Source organism: Sarcophilus harrisii, chromosome 2 (assembly GCF_902635505.1).
Source record: "Sarcophilus harrisii chromosome 2, mSarHar1.11, whole genome shotgun sequence".
Taxonomy (NCBI): domain Eukaryota; kingdom Metazoa; phylum Chordata; class Mammalia; order Dasyuromorphia; family Dasyuridae; genus Sarcophilus; species Sarcophilus harrisii.
Window position 1 is genome coordinate 198,230,392 of NC_045427.1, and position 19,500 is coordinate 198,249,891.

General features: G+C 33.4%; 1 protein-coding gene across 7 annotated transcripts in view; it reads left to right on the forward strand.

Moving 5' to 3' along the window:
• BIRC6 (baculoviral IAP repeat containing 6) overlaps positions 1 to 19,500 on the forward strand; it is a 297,969-nt gene that overhangs the window by 170,955 nt on the left and 107,514 nt on the right. For all 7 annotated transcript variants that reach the window (XR_004231861.1, XM_031951250.1, XM_031951246.1 and 4 more), the window contains 10 exons: positions 2,937 to 3,112; positions 3,906 to 4,002; positions 8,117 to 8,311; positions 9,911 to 10,111; positions 11,886 to 12,165; positions 12,383 to 12,639; positions 12,959 to 13,067; positions 15,782 to 16,003; positions 16,895 to 17,675; positions 18,740 to 18,883. Coding sequence is in view for 6 of the 7 variants with exons in the window: in XM_031951250.1 (XP_031807110.1) it covers positions 2,937 to 3,112; positions 3,906 to 4,002; positions 8,117 to 8,311; positions 9,911 to 10,111; positions 11,886 to 12,165; positions 12,383 to 12,639; positions 12,959 to 13,067; positions 15,782 to 16,003; positions 16,895 to 17,675; positions 18,740 to 18,883 (2,462 nt within the window). In the remaining variant the exon portion in view is untranslated. The remainder of the gene's footprint in view (positions 1 to 2,936; positions 3,113 to 3,905; positions 4,003 to 8,116; positions 8,312 to 9,910; positions 10,112 to 11,885; positions 12,166 to 12,382; positions 12,640 to 12,958; positions 13,068 to 15,781; positions 16,004 to 16,894; positions 17,676 to 18,739; positions 18,884 to 19,500) is intronic.

Sequence of the window (19,500 nt, forward strand, 5' to 3'; positions counted from 1 at the left end):
CAGTCATATAGTGAGAGCATACTTGCTACAAATTGACTGCAGTGGATTTTTTTTTCTTAATTGATTTTTATGAGAAACAAATGAATATCCAGATACAAAGATCTAATAAATATGCACTGATAACTAACTATTCTTAGAACTTAGACCATAATGTTGATTACAATATCAACATTATGGTCTTAAGTTTTGTGTATGCAGTTATTATAGAAATTTACTGCCTTTAGGATGATATCACTTAATTGCATTTTCCTCCAAACTTAATAAGATCATTTTTTCCCCTTTAGTGTTTTTTTTATTTTTTATTAGATGTTAGTCATAATTTTTTTTCATTTTCAGTTATCCTAATTATTACAAACCAATATTACAGCAGGCGGGGGGGAGGGGAATATCAATTACTTATTGAAACACTCTATAGGTTTCTTTTCTGTTGTAGAAATTCACTCCACAAATATCTCTTAAACCAAAAAATTTTATTAAATTGACTGAAGCTCATAGAGATTGCATATGTAAGGGCAGTGATGTCTTTTCCACCTTTACATCCCAACTGAAATGTAATGTTTGGAATAGTGCTAGGTTTAGGGAGAGAATATGATAAATCCTTTTTTGGATGTGCTGAACATAAAAGATTTTAGTAGGTAGAAATTTCTTCTGGATTACTGGTTATATAGAACTGGTGTTTAAAGAGAAATATTTAGAAGCATCTACAAAGATGTAATGGTTGGACCCATGAGAACAGGTGTCAGGGAGTGAGTGTAGAGAACAGACAGCAGCTGAAGACAGAACCTTCAGAGAAACTTGTATTTAGGAGACAAGAGATATCATGTGATTTATCAAAGGGTACTGAAAGGGATTGTTGTTTTGTCTCTGTTGATTCTCATATGTGTCAGGAAATTTAAATGTTTAGTGAGTTTGATGGAATGTGTGTGTGTGTGTGTGCATGTGTGCATGTATGTCCATGCATTTCCATGTCCATGGCTCTTTAGATAATCGCCATTTTCTATTACCTTACTATTCTCTATTCCTGGTAATAGAATCCCTACTAACTTATATTGCCTGTTTTCCCTTTTAAATTTTCTTAAATGTGGTTGTTAACTCCTTCAGATCCTTCTAGGTAAAGAGTTTCAAGTCTCTTGCAAGGTTTTTCTTTATAGTTGTCACATTATTTCTTTTCCTATGATATTCACATCAAGACAGAATCAGATTTAGAAGTGACCAGTATGGCTGACACTATTCAGCCTTTATTTCATAAAACTACATACAACATGTTGCAATATTAATCTAGTCTCCATTTAAAAATCTTTGATAAATAGAAAATGACTAATTCAAAGAAACCTAATTTCACATTTGGATAGTTATTATTTTGGGGAAACTTTCCTTTGGGAAATTATCTAATAATTTGCCTCCCTTCAAGTTTGATCCCATCCTTCCATCTTACCCTTAGGATCAAGATCAAGTAGTGTCTCTGTCTTATATAATAGCTTTCACATACTTGTAATCCACTATTCCTCTGAAGCCTTATGTACGCTAAATATTTCTTCATGCTTTTATTTGTGTATATTCAGTTTAACAACTCTATTAAAAATTAATATTTTTGTTTATTATCAGAATGTCTCTTAATTTTTATAAATGAGAAATCTGAGATCAGTAGTAACTGACTTACATAAGGCCAAAATAAAGAAGCAGAACTAGTGTTTCTTCTGACTTTTAAGTCTTGGGATCTTTCCACCACATTGCATTGTCAGAATACTCTCCAACTAGTCATTTTCCTTTGGAAACATGGCACATAGAAAGGAAGTATTTTGTAATTGTTACTCTTCTTATTCTGTGTACCATGCCTCTATGTTACACAGCATTCTATCTTAACTACTTTGGTTGCTGTTGTGTGTTATATTTGTATTGAACTTTTAGACAAAACCACAGATCTTTTAACCTTGGTTATTGTCAAACCACATTTCACTCATCACATAATTAATGCTTAATCATCTCATATATATTAATTTCTTTTGTTAACCATTGTTCCACTTAAATTTGTTTTAAAATGTAATTGATTTCTTTATTCAGGTCGTTATTAAATTGATAAGCACTGTATGACCAAGAACAAATTCATTGATAAAACTTCTTCCTTGGTTTAAATTATAAAAATAATAAAAATAATGGCTTTTATGCAGCACTTGAATATTTGCAAAGAACTTATTAGCTTATTTTATCATTACAATTGGTCTGTGAGGTAGGTGATATCATTCTCCTTATTTTGTAAATGAGGAAACTGAGGCAGGAGTCTTAAGTCTAGAAAAACACAGCTAGTTGGATTTCAACTCAGGTTTTCCTGATTCAAGTCAAGTGTTTTATTTATTGTGTTAACTAATGTCAGCAAAGTTTAAGTGTTTAAGAATTTGATAAAAGTTCTTAAGATTTATCATGTTTATAAATGGAAAAGACTATGACCCTGTGAAGGGAAACTATACTGTCGGTGATAGTACTATTTTGTAATCTAGACTACATCTTTCATTATTAAACAGAAAATTTCATGGGAATGTTTATTATTAAAATCTGCCTAATTCTCTGAGCAGTGTTTTCCAACCATTAAAAGAATTCCATCCTCCTTAATTAGCTATGATCTTAAATTAGCTATAACGCCAGGTCTTTTACTTTCTTTTCTAATGAGAAATCTTGACATTTTTGATGGATATATAATTGTTTCATGCAGAAGTTACCACATTTTTAGTCTCATGCATTACTTTTACAGGGTTTCTTGGGAATTTTCATATAAAGGTGTGATCTATGTTTTGAATTGATTATAGGAAAATGTTATTTTTTTTTCCAGGCTATTTGGAAAGTTATCTTTATGTTTTCTTGTTACATTTGTTCATATCTATTAGGATGGTTCTCTTTTTGATGTAAGCTATGGAATTTTTGTTTGTTTGTTTTGGTATTAGGTGCAAGTGGCTTACATCTCACCAAACATGAAAACTTTCATGGTGGATTAGATGCAATATCAGTTGGGGATGGATTATTCACCATACTCACTACTCTGAGCAAAAAAGCTACCACCGTACAGGTCATGTTACAACCAATTCTAACATATATGGCCTGTGGCTATATGGGAAGACAAGTAAGTCATTCCCATGAACTTTGCGGTATTTTGCATAATTTCTGTTAAATATTACATTGCTACAGTGATAAGGAAATATTTTGTAATATAGATAGATTTTGATTGGAGATAGGTGAATGTTTTAAACTTTTACATTAATAAGTGCTTTTTAATTGATATCAGAAAGTGTTACAAATTTAAATGATAAATCTTAAATCTTTATTCATAATCCATGACAATAGTTAGGTGTTCAATATTTAAAAAGGAGTAACAATTCTCATTTATTTTCAGTTTTAAAGTAAAAAATTTAAAACCATCTCTCAAAACAGTTTTTAATCATTTATTACTATTTTATATATATCACTTTTTATTGAGTTGTGTGTTGAGCTAAATTTGCTCTCAGAAAGAATCCTTTTTATTTTGTTTTATTTGAACTTGATTTTGATTTTTAATCATTTGAATGATTATTTTACAAAATATTATAAGTAGTTGAAATAACACTTTTGATATGGAAATTCTTGAAGACATTTAAATGAACTTTATCTGAATCTTTGAAAAATGATTTTATCTGTATAAATCTATTGACTCAAGATGAATGGGATAGAAGTTTACCATGGAAATTAATAGCCTATGCATGGTGTTTATTTTATTTTCTGAGCAGTAATATTGAAAAAATGATATTAAAAATACTGTTTTTGAAAGATAATTATATGCTAAATCTTAGGTGTTTTAATTGTCTAAATATAGTGTTTTGACATTAGATGATTTTCTGTTTTATACTTCGTAGTTATAAAGTTTTTTATATTTCTTTCAGGGCTCTCTTGCTACTTGCCAGTTATCTGAACCATTGTTATGGTTCATTTTGAGAGTCTTGGATACCAGTGAAGCATTAAAAGCATTTCATGATATGGGTAAGAGAAAAATCTCTCCTGTTGTTAGTAACTGTATGTAAGTGATTGTTAGGACATTTACTCTTAAGATTTTTTTTATCAGATGTAATCACCTTGATCATTAATAAATTTTAATATATTTTTAAATTTTATTTTTATTTTCTCCAGTTACATGTGAGAAACAAAAAAAATTTTTTGCATGTACTTTTTTAAAAAACATTTTCTTATGAATTTTGTTGGGAGAGAAAAATCGGAAAAAAGGAAAAACCCACAGGAGAAAAACCTAGCACATGTTGAATTACATTCAGTCTCTATAGCCATAATTCTTTCTCAGGATATGAATGGTGTTGTTCATACAAAGTTTATTGGGTTTACCTTGAATCACTTTTGTTGGGATACAGACTCTTGGAGGCACTACAGACTAGGTGGGTCACAGTTTTATATCTCTTTCGGCATATTTGCAAATTGCTCTCTAGAATGGTTAAATCATTTTACAAATCCACTGTAATGTTCTGGTTGGCTTTCTGGAGGTCTTGCGACCAGCCGTCATTTCAACAGAGTATTCATCACAAGAATAGCCAGAGATAAGTACAAATTCTTTATCTCCTTCAAAGTCTGTTTCCTTCATTTGGGGCCTGGCTAGCTTTCCAGAGGGCCTTCATATGGGACTTGGTTTCAGTGGAGAAAAGAAGGAGAGCCACCAGGAGCCTGATCAAAGATGGAATGTCTCTCCTCTAGGCTTCGTTGGCTCTTATATACTCTATTATAATTACATCATCATAGGTTTCACTCTTGTAGAACTATATTAAGTACTAAGTACATGTACTGAACTAGAGAACTATTAATCACCATCTTAAACTAGGTAACCATTGTTTTATCAATTCCTCTGAGTTATCACTTTGTTTCAATTATGCTTCTCCAGAGTTCTGGCTCTCTATATATCTCCCGCTTTCTTTTGTTTTAGAACATAGGTAATTATGCCCTCCATGGCTTCTCAGAAAAGGGGGGGGGCTCACTAAAAAAGGAGGCGATCATGCCCTCCCTGATATCTCAGGAAGGGAGATGAAAACACCAAAGGAAAATAGGGAGTCAACTACATTTTGTTAGCGGGTTTCTGAAGGATCTAACTTTGAAACAGATATACATAAATCTATCAACATGGATGGTTTTACACAAGCACATAGTAATATAACACAGGCTAGTAGTGATGTAACAAACAACATGAATCAACATGAAGAATTATACATGTCCATAAGTCCTAGAAATAGTCCAAAACCAATCTATTGTTAATTACTTCATGTGTCAGGGAAGACAATAATTCCTGCAAGTTTTGAAGTCTTGCAGCAGTTTCATCATGTGTCAGGGAATCCAGTGATTCCTGCCACTTTTGAAGTCCTGCAATCATCTCATCATGTGTCAGGGAATCCAATGATTCCTAACGCTTTTTAAGTCCTGCAACAGTCTCATTATCAGCCATGTTCTTTCAGTGTCAGATGTTTCTTAGGTCTTCTCCTTTGTTTTGAGGCTTTTCTTTTTTTCTGTCTCTCTCTCTCTCTCTCCAATGGACTAGGTGAATACGGCTCATTGGTACCCATCTGATTCCTTCTCCATCTGTAAAGATACAAGTAAACCCTCTCCCCAAAGCAATTAACCTATCTGGTCCCTTCCATTCGCCACTTTCTGGATCTCTCCTCATCACTTGGCAATTATATTGGAGCTGCTCACACTGGACACTTCTGTCTGGTTCAAAAATCTGTGTTCTTCCTAATTGTAATCCCTTTCAACCATCTGATTGCTTCGTTATTGATTGGTCATATCAGAATATTGAAGTTAGAACTTTAGTCTTTAGAAAGACCCTCTGCCATCATGCCCCACCTGCTTTTTGTTTGAGGTCTTGGAGCTGGGCCCCGCTTCTCATTTCCCTGAGTCAATCTATATTCTAAGGCCCAATGGAAGCCTTTGTTGCATTTTGGACATAGGTATTTCGGGTCTTGTTCTCTCATCCTGCCTTCTCACTCTCTTTGCCTACATTGAGCTTTCAGATGCCCTACTTTACCACATTGAAAGCATTGACATGTCTCCCTGGAAGTCCCTTGCCATGAGGCACCCTGTCTTCCCATGTTCTATGTTATAGCCCGAGTATAAAAGGTATTTGTGCCCACGGTGGCACAGCATCTTATGATCTCCTCTAAAGGAGCATCCTTGTTTAGTATAATTCTTCTATAAACCTCATTAGCATTTTATCTAGCAAGTTGTTTTATCATTATTCCTGTTGCTGCATTTTCACCAATAGTTCGTATAACAACTGTCTACAGACATCCCATGAAATCAGCAAAGGGTTCATTTGGACCTTGCTTTATTTTTTGAAGGCCTCCCCTGTATCTTGTTTTCCTGGGAGGGTGCCCCATGCTTTTACAGCAGCAGCAGCAATTTGCTTATATGCTATCAAAGGGTAATTAATCTGGGCTAAAACTTTTGCATAATGCCCTATACTTGCTAGTTGATCAAAGGTGATTTGTATATTAACTCCAGTTTGCCTGTTTAGTTGATCTTGTATTCTACATAGTTCAGTATATTCTGAAAGCTACAACAAGTTTTGTCCAGCTAAGCATGATCTTGCTATATATAGATTTTCAATCACTGGGGGTTAAAATTTCATAAGCCAAATTCTCTAATAGCATCTTAACATAAGACGATGTAACCCCATAAAAAGTGTAAGCCTTTTTCAGATCTTTGATAATTTCCAGATCAAAAGGAGTGTATCTTCTCCTTTCTTGACCTGAAGAGGCAAACTCTTGAATAAAAGGGTATGCTTCTATTCTTAAATCAGATGTATCCTTTCCTTTTTTAGCTTTAACTAGTGCCTTTTGTAATCTTGTCATAGGAGGTGGACAAAAGCTGCTTCATGGGTGGCACTGATTCTATCACTGTCCTTCCCCACTTCTCCATTCACCCATGAAGGGTTATTTGAGGGGGGCATTTCAGAGGATGGGGAATGTCCTAATGGCTCCTGCTGTGAAGTACCACATTCCTTAATTTCATCAGCATTGTACTTAACTCCTTTCTTGTCTAATTCTTCATGTTTTTCAACTGTTTCATCAATACCCTCTTCCTCTTGTACTTTCTTCTTTGTCCTTACTCTAAAACTATGTAATTCCCTAAAAGCAATAGTATTAAGTGTATGTGTGTGTGTGTGTGTGTGTGTATGTGTGTGTGTATATGTTTCTTTACAAATTGAATCAGGTCATTATCAATGTAATATTCCATTAATTACTCTCCTGATAATTTCCATTTGTTTGCCTCTAATTCTTCCTTGGAGAACCAAGGGGATGTGCATTTTAATGTTTCTTAAAGTCCAATGATCTGCTCCCAAGTTACACTCAAACCTTAGGTTTTTATTAGTTTAGCCATGCTTTCTACACATTTTCCTTGAGGTGGAAAAGGCTCCTTTCTAATCATTTGTCCCATTTCAGCTGAAATACTAGTTTATCCCTTAACAAAGTTTCCTTCTTGTCTATTTTTGTACTTACCTTAATTTTTGGGTCACAGATGTAGGTCCTTAGCCCCAGGTTTGTTCAGCGCCAAAATATAATGTTCTGGTTGGTTTTCTGGAGGTCTTGGGACCAGCCTTCAGTTCAGCTGAGTAATCACCACAAGAATAGGGAGAGATAAAGTCCAAATTCTTTATTGTCTTCTTCACTTGGGGCCTGGCTAGCTTTCTGGAGGGCTTTCAGACGGGACTTGGTTTCAGTGAAGAAATGAAGGAGAGCCACCAGGAGCCTGATCAAAGATGGAATGTCTCTCCTCCAGTCCTAGTTGACTCTTATATACTCTATTATAATTACATCATCATAGGTGTCAATCTTGTAGAACAGATGTCAGTCTTGTAGAACTATATTAAGTAGTAAGTACATGTACTGAACTAGAGAACTATTAATCACCATTCTAAACTATATAACCATTGTCTTATCAATTCCTCTGAGTTAACACCTTGTTTCAAGTATGCTTCTCCAGAGTTCTGGCTCTTTACACTCCAGTAACAATGCATTAGTGCCCCAATAAGTATAATTTTTAATGGCAAATAATTTATGTTTGGATCATTTTAACTCATTAACTTTTATTTTTTTTAATCTAGGTGGTGTTCAGCTTATTTGCAACAACATGGTCACCAGTACCAGAGCTATTGTAAATACTGCAAGAAGCATGGTGTCAACGATTATGAAATTTCTGGACTCTGGGCCTAGTAAAGCTTCTGACAGTAGTTTGAAAGCAAGAGTATTGGCATCTGAACCTGACAATGCAGAAGGGATTCACAACTTTGCACCTTTGGGTAGGAGAGTCTGTACCTTCCACAGTTTTTGTATATTTCTGTGTATATGCTGAGTTTTTGTAAACTTTGTTAATGAGTGCTCTAAATGTTTGTGTGACATTAATGTTCCCCATTTCTATTGTGTCAAAGATCCACTTTTATTACAAGTGATTAACAACAAAAATTCACATGAAACAAAAGTTTGTCAGATGTAACCATAGTTGATGCATATGAGGGATACTCCAATTTTTAGCTCTGTTGTATAGGAAAGTACATTGGCCTAATAGTAAGGAGACTTGAACTGTATGTTACCTCTAATGTCAGGATTGTTTATGGTTCTAATGATTTTGTGCAAATCACTTAACTCTTTTATACTCTTTTTTTTTCCCCCCTGAGGCATTGAGGTGTGAAGTGACTTGCCCAGGGTCACACACCTAGAAAGTATTAAGTGTTTGAGGCCAAATTTGAATCAGGTCCTCCTGACTTCAGGGCCGGTGCTGTATCCACTGTGCTAGTCGCTGCCCCTATATTATTTCTTAATCTATAAAATGACCAGTTAGATTTGATTAGATGGTTTTTAAGATTCTTTTTTTCTTACTTGTCTGTTTAATCTCTTACTTTTTCATTGATCTAGCTTTTTGATGCTTAAATGATATAATGTTAGCATTTTTCCACAACTTAGTAGCTTATTTAAGTATAGATAGGCAGTTTCAAGTAGTTTAATGTAATTAACTTTAGCAGTAAATAATTTAAATTTTAACTTTTTTGACTCAAAGCAGTAGACTTGCTATGGTTAATTGTGAGTTTCCAATTTTTTTAAAAAACACTAATGATTTTGTATCATAGACTATTTTGACCATTATATTGTTTATCTTTGGATCAAATGTTATAATTTGATTCTGAAAGGCCTGTATTCAAATTAGGCATAGGTACTTAATTAGTTCTGTGACCCTAGACAGGTTACTTAATTACTATATGCCTCAGCTTCCTCATATGTAAAATAAAGCTAATAGAATTACTCTACTTAAAGAATTGTTGTAAAGATCTGTCAGTAAAAATGAGTTATAAATTTGCCATAGGCCTTGTATTATGCTAAATACAGAGAAAAGAGCTCACTGTCCCATGGAAGATTCAGTATGCAAACAGTAGTTCAAATAAGGACACTTGGAAATAAAGGACAGAGGGAATGCACTACAATTAAGGGAGGTGAGACTGCATTTATCTGAGTCCTGAAAGAATGATGGTTAGCCAGATAGTGGAGATGAGGAAGAGGAGAATTCCAGGTTTGAGGAAATAGCCGTTTCTTTATGGAATGTCTTGGTTGAGGAACCAAACCAAGATCAGTGCCACTAAATCATATAGTATGTGGGGGACTAGGGATTTTGGAGAAGGTTGAACACAAGGTACAAAATTGGAAATGTTGATGGGAGAATGCAATTAAGTAATATATAAAATGGCTTTGTAAACCTTAGAAGTGCTACACAAATGCTATTATTAAAAGATGATCTTTATATTATTAGCCAATATTGGACAGTCACAAGTATAGTATATGATGAACTATTTTTTCATAATATAAGTTGTGATTTTTTTTTCACATTTTATCAAATAATTTTTTTCTAGGAACTATTACATCCAGTAGCCCTACTGCTCAGCCTGCAGAAGTGTTACTTCAGGCTACACCTCCTCATAGAAGAGCTCGCTCTGCTGCATGGTCTTACATATTTTTGCCAGAGGAGGCCTGGTGTGACTTGACCATCCATCTTCCAGCTGCTGTTTTAATAAAAGAGATACATATTCAACCCCATCTTGCATCTCTTGCAAGTGAGTAGAATTGGGGAAGTAGAGAAGGGGAGATATATATATATATATATAGTGTTTCCGAAATATGTTTAAACCAGTTCATATAAAACAGTCAAGTACAAATTTTGGTTAGTAGTTCACATGCCAAATAATTAAATGTGTTTAGGAGCAAGGTTTGGTTTTTAGTACTGGAATGAAAAAGATAAAAGGAAAAGTTATACCCTCCTTTGATTCATTTTTATAACCATGTTAAGTGCCTTTTTGTGCATAGAAAAAAACCCCCAACTATTCAATTCATTAAATGTTAAGTATTTAATAGGTATACATTTTCATATATAAATTAACCTACTTTATAACTTAGAAATTGTATGATCTTGTAAAAGTCATTGACTTTTCCTTATGTTCCATTTCCTCTTCTAGAGAATGATAGTGGTAGCATTTCCTTCACAGTGCATGAGGATCTACTGTGATTTTTAGCATGCTTTGCTAAACTAAAAATGCCATTATAAAATAATAACTATCTAGCTATATAATAACTAGATAATTATTATATAAATTATTATTAAAACAATAGCTATTTTATATCTTTATATATTTATCTATATTTGTATTTAAACACTTTATGACTTCCCAATTTTTACTTTTTAAAAGATAATATTAGCGAAAAAAAAACTTTTAACTTCATTCAGAAATTAGTGTTAAGTTTCCTTGGAGACTATTAGGTTTCTGTTTGATGCTTTACCTTTAGAAAGAGTTGAAGAGTAATTGCTTGTGACTACAAGTTTTTACAATAGGTGTAAGTTTTTGACAAATTAGATATATAGCATAATTAAATTTCTTTATCAGATCTCTTTTGTGTTGATAAATCCCTTAATAAAGTCTCTTTGTCAGTTCCCCTGGTGTTCCTTGTAATAATGTTGGATGCTTTAATAAACAAAGATTAGCAGTGGTTGAAATCCAAATAATCTTTTTAAAAAATTTCTTTAAAAAAAACAAAACATTTATTTATTTATTTGTTATTTTTTAACAGCTCTTTATTTTTCTAAATACTTGCAAAGATAGTTTTAACATTCACCTTTGCAAAACCTTGTGTTCCAAAATTTTTCTTCCTCCTCTTCAACCCCTCCCATAGACAGTAAGCAATTCCAACATATGTACAGTTCTTCTAAATATATTTCCATATTCATCATGATGTATTAAGAAAATCAGATCAATAACTGGAAAAATAAAACGAAAAAAAAAATTTAGGCAAACAACAACAACAAAAAATGAAAATACTATACTTTGATCCACATTCAATGTCTATATATCTCTCTCTCTGGATAGAATGACTCTTGCCATCCCAAATCTATTGAAATTGCCTTGAATCACTTCATTGTTGAAGAGAGTCAAGTCCATCACAGATCATTACATGATCTTGTTGCTGTATATGATATTTTCTTAGTTCTGCTCATTTCACTTAGCATTGGTTCAGGCAAGTCATTCTAGGTTTTTTTGAAATCAGTCTGCTCATCATTTTTTACAGAGCAATAATAATAGTCCATTACATTCATATACTATCACTTAGAATATTCTTTAAATTGGAATATTTAGAATTCTTAGTTATAAGTTGTATCTTAGAGTGAAATTGAGACATCTATGAAACCATAATGGATATCAGTGGCAAAAAGTAAATTAAAACAGCAAATTTGTTTTATACATTGTGTAGAAATAAAGATTAATTAAAAGCATGTTTCCATTGAGGTATAGAGTAGTAATTTTTCAATAACTTGCATGTTATTTCCTTTAATTATAGCTTGCCCTTCTTCAGTATCTGTTGAAGTGAGTGCAGATGGGGTTAATATGCTACCTTTGTCCTCCCCTGTGGTTACCAGTGGTCTCACCTACATAAAAATCCAGCTTGTTAAGCCAGAAGTAGCCTCCGCTGTTTGTCTTAGACTACACCGCCCACGAGATGCCAGCACTTTGGGTCTTTCTCAGATTAAATTACTAGGCCTCACAGCATTTGGAAATACATCATCAGCAACAGTTAACAATCCTTTTCTTCCATCTGAAGATCAGGTGTCCAAAACAAGGTATTTTTCAACACAATTTGAAATAAAGCTTTTTAAATCTGACTTTGCAACTGCTTATTAAATGATTCACAAAAATTAGTTAACATCAATTGTAATGGATTTTTTTTCTTATTCTATATTTTTAAAAAATCCTTCTTTATTACCACTGAAACAATGTGAGGTAATATTTTAATATTTGTCATTCTAGCAGTTTTGTCTTTTTTTTTTTATGTTTCAGTATTGGTTGGTTACGGTTATTACATCACTGCCTTACTCATATAAGTGATCTGGAAGGAATGATGGCAAGTGCAGCTGCACCCACTGCTAATCTTCTCCAGACATGTGCAGCCTTACTAATGTCACCATACTGTGGTATGCATTCACCTAACATCGAAGCTGTGCTTGTTAAAATAGGCCTTCAATCTACTAAAATTGGATTAAAGCTGATAGATATTCTCCTAAGAAATTGTGCAGCATCAGGCAGTGACCCTACAGGTGAGTATTTTGCTTTATCCATTTTTTTTTCTTGTGGTAAAATGAAAGTGATAGGTCTTTGAGCTCCTTTTCAATTCTCTACTAATGTCTTTCTGTATAATCAATCTTTTGTATTATATAACTTTTGAAATAGCTTCCCTAGATGTTTAAAAGTATTTTGATTAAGAAATAAACACATGAAAATTTCAACTTACTTCAAATAGCAAAGTATGTGTGTATTCCTCGCACCCTCACCCTCCAAATTTGCTCTAAGAAAATTCAATTCTGAGATTGCCTTTTTTCTTTTCTTTTTTTTTCCCCCCTTTTTTTTTCATGTAAGATTTGAATAGCCCTTTACTGTTTGGAAGACTTAATGGTTTATCTTCTGACTCTACAATAGACATTCTTTACCAGCTTGGAACCACTCAAGATCCTGGGACAAAAGATAGGTAAAATAATTTAAATTTCTTATTTTTCATGTAAAAGAAAGACAGTATAATATCAGGGGAAAAGGATTGGTGATAGTCAGTAAAACTAGGTCTAAGTGCCATTTCACATGTAGTATGTGAAACATGAAATATATAGAGACTGATATTTTCTTATTTTCATTTATCTTTATTTATAGACTCAGGAAGACAGAGTGAATCTCAGGAAAGATTTATACCCCTTCCAAAATTGTATAATATGATATCAACACAAACATTGTTCATTGTGACTGAATACATGCTTATGCTTTATCCTCCACTTGACTATGTTCTACTGGTTAGTTTCATTATTAATTAGTAATAGCAACTTAGAACAGTTTGGGAGGTTAATATTACTATTGCCATCATATTAATCACCACCAATTTCCTACTCTTTTGTCTACCCTTGAAGACCTCACATAAATCACTTACCTTTTCCAATCTTCTCCATGATTCTAGTCTGCCCCATAATATGTACTGTCTTCTTTGCTTCCTTTGCTTTGCCATTCTTCCTCAATGTCTGCTGGATTTGTATCTGTTCAATAAATTGTTGAGCTTTTGAATGTAGAGGACTATATTACCTACATTTTAGATTTGATTCTATATTTGTGATGGTGTTTTGTACAGAGGTGCTTAATTTTTTTTTTTTTTTGTATTGTATTTGACTTCATCTTTCCAGAAAGAAGTATTTTTTGAGTATTTGTACTGCATAATACGCAAGCAAATATAAGAATGAAATAGTTTCTGCCAATATTTATGCTTTCCCTAGATTTTGCAGAAGGGTATAGGGAGGAATGCAATTAATGTTCAGGGTGTCGTGGTGGGTTTTTTTTTTTTTCTATCTTGGTTTGGTTAAGACCTGTAATATCATGGATATACAGGAAATTTCCTTTATAATTTTTCTATTTCAGTGTTGTTGAGAATTACTTTGGGGGTGGTGAGATCATGCAGTATATAGAACATACAGCCCTGGAGTCAGGAGGACCTGAGTTCAATGCAGCCTCCGACATTTAACATCTGCTACCTGTGGGACTCTGGGCAAGTCACCTAGCCCATTTGCCTCATCAAAAGAGACAGAGACAGAGAATTACTTTGAACCCTTGAACATCAACAATGTTTCAGACATTGTGTTTCTCTGTACACAGGTCTTCTCAGCCTGAAATTCAGCTTATCTCCTACATTATAATCCATCTCAAATATAAAATATTTTCAAAATAACTAGAATGTAATTTTTCTAAAAAGAGTGCACCAACCACCAAAACAGCCTAGCAGAATCATTTTCTGTTCTTTTGAAGGAGCATTTGGCTTGAAGATAGAAGGATTTTAGGGTTCCACAAGATAGAAGAAAAGTAATTGAGGAGTAGTGTGAGATCTTCCTGGAAAGAAATATGAGTGAGTTTATTATGATATCCCAGACATAGAAGTTTGCATTTTTTTTTCCCTAGAAGTTGGAATGATTTCAGTCGCTTCTAAAGATGAGAAGTGACATGGTCATCTTTAGGAATTTTGCATTTGTGTGGAGGATAGGTTGAGAGAAAAATCTGGAACTATAGAGACCAATTATGAACCTTTTGTAATAATCCCAGCAAAAGGTGACATGAGGTTAGGGTTGTAATTATGTGAGTACAGAGTTATATGTAGATAGCATGCCATTAATCAGGTTATTGGGGTTTGGGATATTAGAGATTTAGTGATGACTATAACGTATCAGATCTGGAAAAACAGAAGGACTGTGGTATATTAAAAAAAAAGACAGATTAGTGTTAACCAGTCATTTAATCTATGTTGTCTGCAGATGTTCTTTTCTCTCACTGATCACTTTCTTGATCAGTACTCTTTTCTTCTTATCATTGCCAATTCCCTTTGATAGCACCTTTCACAGAAGAATGTCACAAATTATTTTCTGGAATAAGCTTGTTTTAGAAAATTAAAAATCTCATCCTGTCAGTTGTTTGATATTTTATTTCAAGATATATATAGTACTGTGGTTTTACAAATTCTTCTGGTCATATAATGCACATATTTTTACAAATTACTTGCTCATGAATATATAAGCTGTATTATAAAAACATTAAATATCAGGAATAGAATTTGTCCCTTCCACATCTGAATAAAAACCCTTTCAAACCCTTGCAGTGAGAGGGAAATAATGTTTTCAAAAAAAAATTGTTGCATTTTTGGATAACTTTTAATTTTACAAAGTTGATTCTTACTAGAATTTGTAAGTTTCCCTCTGTTACAGTGAGGTGTCAGAATAGTTTATAATGCCATGATTTTTGCCAAGGTAGGTAAATATTTTAGATTTTAACTAGTTAGTGAGTGGAAAATGTTTATAATTTTGATTTGACAGTTACTGAAGACAATTTCATTGAAATGAAAATTTTACATGTAGTGCTCCAAAAAGTGTCTTTTAATTCGGTTAAGGAATGCTTATTTTATTTTTTTTTTAACCCTTTAAATGTGTCCCACATTCTAAAAAAAAGAAATCAATGAAAATATGTCTCACACAATTACTTAGATAATTCTACATGTCTGGTAGTATGTCTCTCCCTGCCTTCTCTCCCCCAAACCTTCTAAAGGATTCAACATTTTAAATAGTTTTCTATTGCAGTATACTAGGAATGTAAATTATGTGAGGCAATGTTTCTTCATTTATAGAACTTAAAATCATAACAGTTCTTTGTGCTTTTTCCTTGAAGAATTCAGGCTTTGTTGAAGTGGGTCAGTGATTCTGCAAGAGTAGCCGCTATGAAAAGAAGTGGAAGGATGAGCTATGTCTCTCCCAGCACATCAACAAGAGAGTATGGTCTTTTGATGCCATCTCCCTCTCATTTGCACTGTGTGGCAGCAATCTTATGGCATAGCTATGAACTTCTTGTGGAATATGATTTACCAGCACTGCTGAACAGAGAGCTCTTTGAGTAAGTATTGCATATGGAATTTTGTTTTCATAATTCTGATATTAATTTCTAAATCTGCTGAAATATGCTTTACAATCCCCATTGTGTATTTAAATAGATGAATATGTTATCAACTATCTTGGATGTAATCAGTGATAATCCTAAGGAGTGCTGGTTTATCTTTAACTACCATAATTTACCTTGCTTTGAAGAGGATGAATTATTGATACATGCTGTTATTTGTTATTTTAACTCATTAAACATCAAAAAAACTTATTTGAGATCATTGCAGAATTGTGATATTTAAATTATATTTCTTATATGTTCTAAACTCTAGACAAATTAATTTTTCTAGCTTTTTTAATGAGAGGTAGATATTTTGATAGAGGATACTTGTGGTCAACATGTGATTACTGTTGCAAAGGATTCCCATCTTTCCAACTTGGATCTTCAGTTAACCTCCATTACACTTTGTGTAGCTTTCTTTAATGATGGTAACAGCTGAGCTTTTTATTTATTTCTTGGGCTTCATAAAGCTAAACATCTCCTTTTAAAATTGCCACAACAATGATATCAACCAGTTTTCACTACCACCTTAGTGTTTTCATTTTGCATTTTAGCTTTTCATGGGAATTTTATTTTTGTTTTTACATTTTGTCATTTTATTGTAGAGATTTAGTAGGTATATCATAGCTATTCAGTGATTGTCCTGTAAATTAGGATGAGGAGAAAAAGTATAAATCTTTACATTTTTTTCTTTTGAAAACGCTCTATAGTTCAAGGGAACTGTATTTTAATGTCATTTTTCATTAGGTAAATAGCATTTTGGGGGAAAAAAATTGTTTCAGAATAAAAATGTGCTGTTTTTTAAAAATAAAAATTAACATGTGAAATTTTGTTTGACTTTTCTAGGTCACTTTTTAATTGGTCTATGTCTCTTCCTTGCAACATGGTTTTGAAGAAAGCTGTTGACAGTCTTCTTTGCTCAATGTGTCATATACACCCAAATTATTTTTCCTTGCTTATGGCCTGGATGGGAATTACTCCTCCTCCAATACAGTGTCACCATAGACTTTCAATGACTGATGATAGTAAAAAACAGGATCTCAGTTCATCTTTAACAGATGATTCCAAAAATGCACAAGCACCTCTTGAACTAAATGAATCTCACCTGGCAACTCTTGCTGCATCTTCTCAGTCTCCAGAGGCCATCAAACAATTATTAGACTCAGGATTGCCCTCACTTCTTGTAAGGAGCCTGGCTAGTTTTTGTTTTAACCATATTTCTAGCTCTGATTGCACTTCTCCATCAGTGGATATCACCCAGGAAAAACTCAGACGACATCATGTTCCACAGCACTTTAATAAGATGCCCATTACAGCTGACCTTGTCGCACCTGTTCTCAGGTTTTTGACAGAAGTTGGCAGTAGTCACATTATGAAAGATTGGCTTGGTGGTTCTGAAGTTAACCCTTTATGGACAGCCCTTCTGTTCTTACTATGTCATTCTGGTGCCACTTCAGGAGGACACAGTTCAGGGGTGCCACAAACTAGTGCAAGGTCTAATTTATTCTCCTCAGCTTCTGGGACAGGACTAACTACCCAGCAGAGAACTGCAATTGAGAATGCCACGGTGGCATTTTTTTTACAGTGCATTTCTTGTCACCCTAACAACCAGAGGCTGATGGCTCAGGTAAGAAGATAATATCACATCATTTTATTTGGACTTGGTGGAGAGTATAGGGAGGAAGTGACAGTACTTAGTGTAGATCAGAACTTCTTTTTGGTGACAGTAGAGGTGAACTTTGAAAGATGTAAGTGTTTACTGAGAATCTAATAGAAAGACAGTGGGCTTGGAACATTATTAGAAGTGAAGGGGAGCAATGTATGATCAATCTCAAAAAAGAAAAGAGAACCAAACAGTAAAGCTGCATAGAAAAGCTAGTATTTGATCCTAGAGACAATATGGAGCCGTGGGAACTTACTGATTAAAGAAATGATATCGACTGATCTGTGCCTTAGAAAGAGGGTGAAATGGAGGCTATTGCAATAATACAAGATTGCAATACAATTTACATGAGGTAGAGTGAGATTTGTACCATCATGGAATTAAGGGATTTTTTTTTTATTTGTTTGTTTTTGTTTTTTAGATAATATCTTCATAAGTCTTTTGTTCATTTGTTTTTGGCTACATCCATTGCTAATGAGTGTTTTTTTGTTTTTTTTTTTGTAAAACTGACATTTAAAACAGTTTGAACATCACAGAATTTTAGTCTAATAATGCAGAATCATGAAGGCAGTTGCTCATAATTGACATAGCATGGGATTCATTTTTTGAAAAAATAAGTGCCCCTCATTATCTTATCTTATGTTCTCCCACCTTTTCTAGGATATAAAAAAGTTGCTAAAATTCATTTGTGGTATTACAATTTGATTGTATAGATCTATGAGTACTACAGAGCAATCAATTGCCTGGGACTTGCATCTGATTTATTCTCATTTTAGAGATGAAGCCTCTGAAACCCAAGTTAAATGATTTGTTCAGGGTTTTAATTATAGTAATGGCATAGCTGGGACTGAACATAAGTCCTCTGACTCTAAATCAGTATTCTCTGCATTCCCCAAAATGTCTTTACTTCACCTCCATTTAATTTATTACCTAATTATTGAAAAGTTTTTATGTTATAATTTCTAAGGAAAACAAATCTAGGGATTTAATAAGTCACATTATTAATTTTAAATGTCTTGCCTTTCTAGGTTCTTTGTGAACTTTTCCAATCATCCCCTCAACGAGGAAACCTTCCAACGTCTGGAAACATTTCAGGCTTTATACGGCGCCTCTTTTTGCAGTTGATGCTAGAGGATGAGAAAGTGACAATGTTTCTTCAGTCACCATGCCCAGTGAGTATATTTTGTTTGCTTTACCTGAGTTAAAAGTAATTTATTTATTAAACCGGTGAATGAAATCTGCCTTGAATATCATCTGGATCTGCTACAAGGAAAAAAAAAACACCTAAAGTTGGACATCACCCTTAGAGCCCACGTACTGATTATTTTATTGTCTTTCCTATAATCCTCTAACAGGTGTATTGTATTTTACCCTGAGTCTACTATCTCCTGTCATCTCAGCCCTTGACCATTAGGGCCCTCTCCTGAGATATGCTGATTATAAGATTTTGCCAAAAAAAGTGTTTTTCTAGTAATATCTGATATATATGTAAATGCCTAATAGTGAGTAAATAATGTCTTGATAACTTTTTTCCCCATATAAGTGCTTTACCATTTGGGGCAGTTTTAACACTAAAAAGATTAAAAAGTGATACCAATTGCAAAAAAAAAATTTTATTTTGAAATAATCTTTCTCACCTAGTATCTCTATTTTCATTCCTGTATGGATTTTTAAAAACATACCCTGTTAGTTTGTAGTCATTTTAGAGTATTTGGGGGAATTTCCCAGATAATTCCAATAAAATAAGAAAACGAAATTATCATTCTTTTAAAACTTTATTTTGAACAGT